The sequence below is a fragment of the Drosophila obscura genome, unplaced genomic scaffold (genome assembly GCF_018151105.1).
Source record: "Drosophila obscura isolate BZ-5 IFL unplaced genomic scaffold, ASM1815110v1 contig_186, whole genome shotgun sequence".
NCBI classification, from domain to species: domain Eukaryota; kingdom Metazoa; phylum Arthropoda; class Insecta; order Diptera; family Drosophilidae; genus Drosophila; species Drosophila obscura.
In genome coordinates, this window is record NW_024542774.1 from 9,373,044 (window position 1) to 9,373,926 (window position 883).

The 883-nt window shown below is 52.9% G+C and overlaps 1 protein-coding gene across 1 annotated transcript; it reads left to right on the forward strand.

Annotated features, from left to right (window-relative positions):
* Positions 1-645, forward strand: LOC111079719 (general odorant-binding protein 56a). The gene is made up of 2 exons (XM_022374987.2): positions 1-71; positions 142-645. Exons 1-2 carry the CDS (start codon positions 18-20, stop codon positions 577-579), a joined length of 492 nt encoding a protein of 163 aa, XP_022230679.2. The 5' UTR covers positions 1-17; the 3' UTR covers positions 580-645.
* The last annotated feature ends 238 nt before the right edge of the window (positions 646-883 follow it).

Consider the following 883-nt stretch of genomic DNA (forward strand, 5'->3'; position numbering starts at 1 on the left):
CGGAATTAGAATCAAACATGAATCGAGGTTTGGTGCTGCTGCTGCTGCCTTGTCTGGCGGTCCTCACCGAGGTGAGTGTTCGATGCTATGTGGATAAAAAGTTTCTCTTTCATATGGCGATACTGCCTGCTGCTTCCACAGTGTCGCTATGCCAAGGTGAACATCAATCTGGGCCTTACAGTGGCCGATGAGACGCCTCGTCCGCTCACCGAGGACATGATCCGCCTGTGTGGCGAACAAACGGACATCTCCCTCCAGGAGCTGCACAAGTTCCAGCAGCACGACTTCGCCCATCCGTCGGAGCCCGTCCAGTGCTTCACTCACTGCCTCTACGAGCAGATGGGCCTCATGCACGACGGCGTCTTCGTCGAACGCGACTTTATCGGTCTCCTGTCTGACGTCAGTAATCCAGCGTCCTGGCCGGAGCGTCAGTGCCACGCGATTCGTGGTGCCAACAAATGCGAGACTGCCTTCAAGATCCACCAGTGCCGCCAGCAGCTCAAGGAGCAGCACAACCTCGAGGCCAGCAAGGATGTGGAGACTACCACCGCCTCGCAGGCAGATGACTTCCTGCCTTAGGCTTTTACTTGTTTTGTTTTTGACTCTTTTTTGGTGTTGGAATTTGCTGCAATTTATGTTTATTTCGTTGGATTAAATCCTTTGTTTATCTACTTCACTGTAGTCCCGCGCTTCCAACTTAATCTCTCACTGGAAAATCCTCTAATCCCAGCCAGAAGTGGCGGCATCTGTTGCGATCCTCGGACAGCTGCTTAACCATCTCTCGTACCTGTGAGATATCCATATGCTCAAGTTGCCGCCTCTCGACTTGTCCTCGAATGCGACCATTAGTGCAGGTTCAATTTTCAGCGCCCGGGCCCTTGTG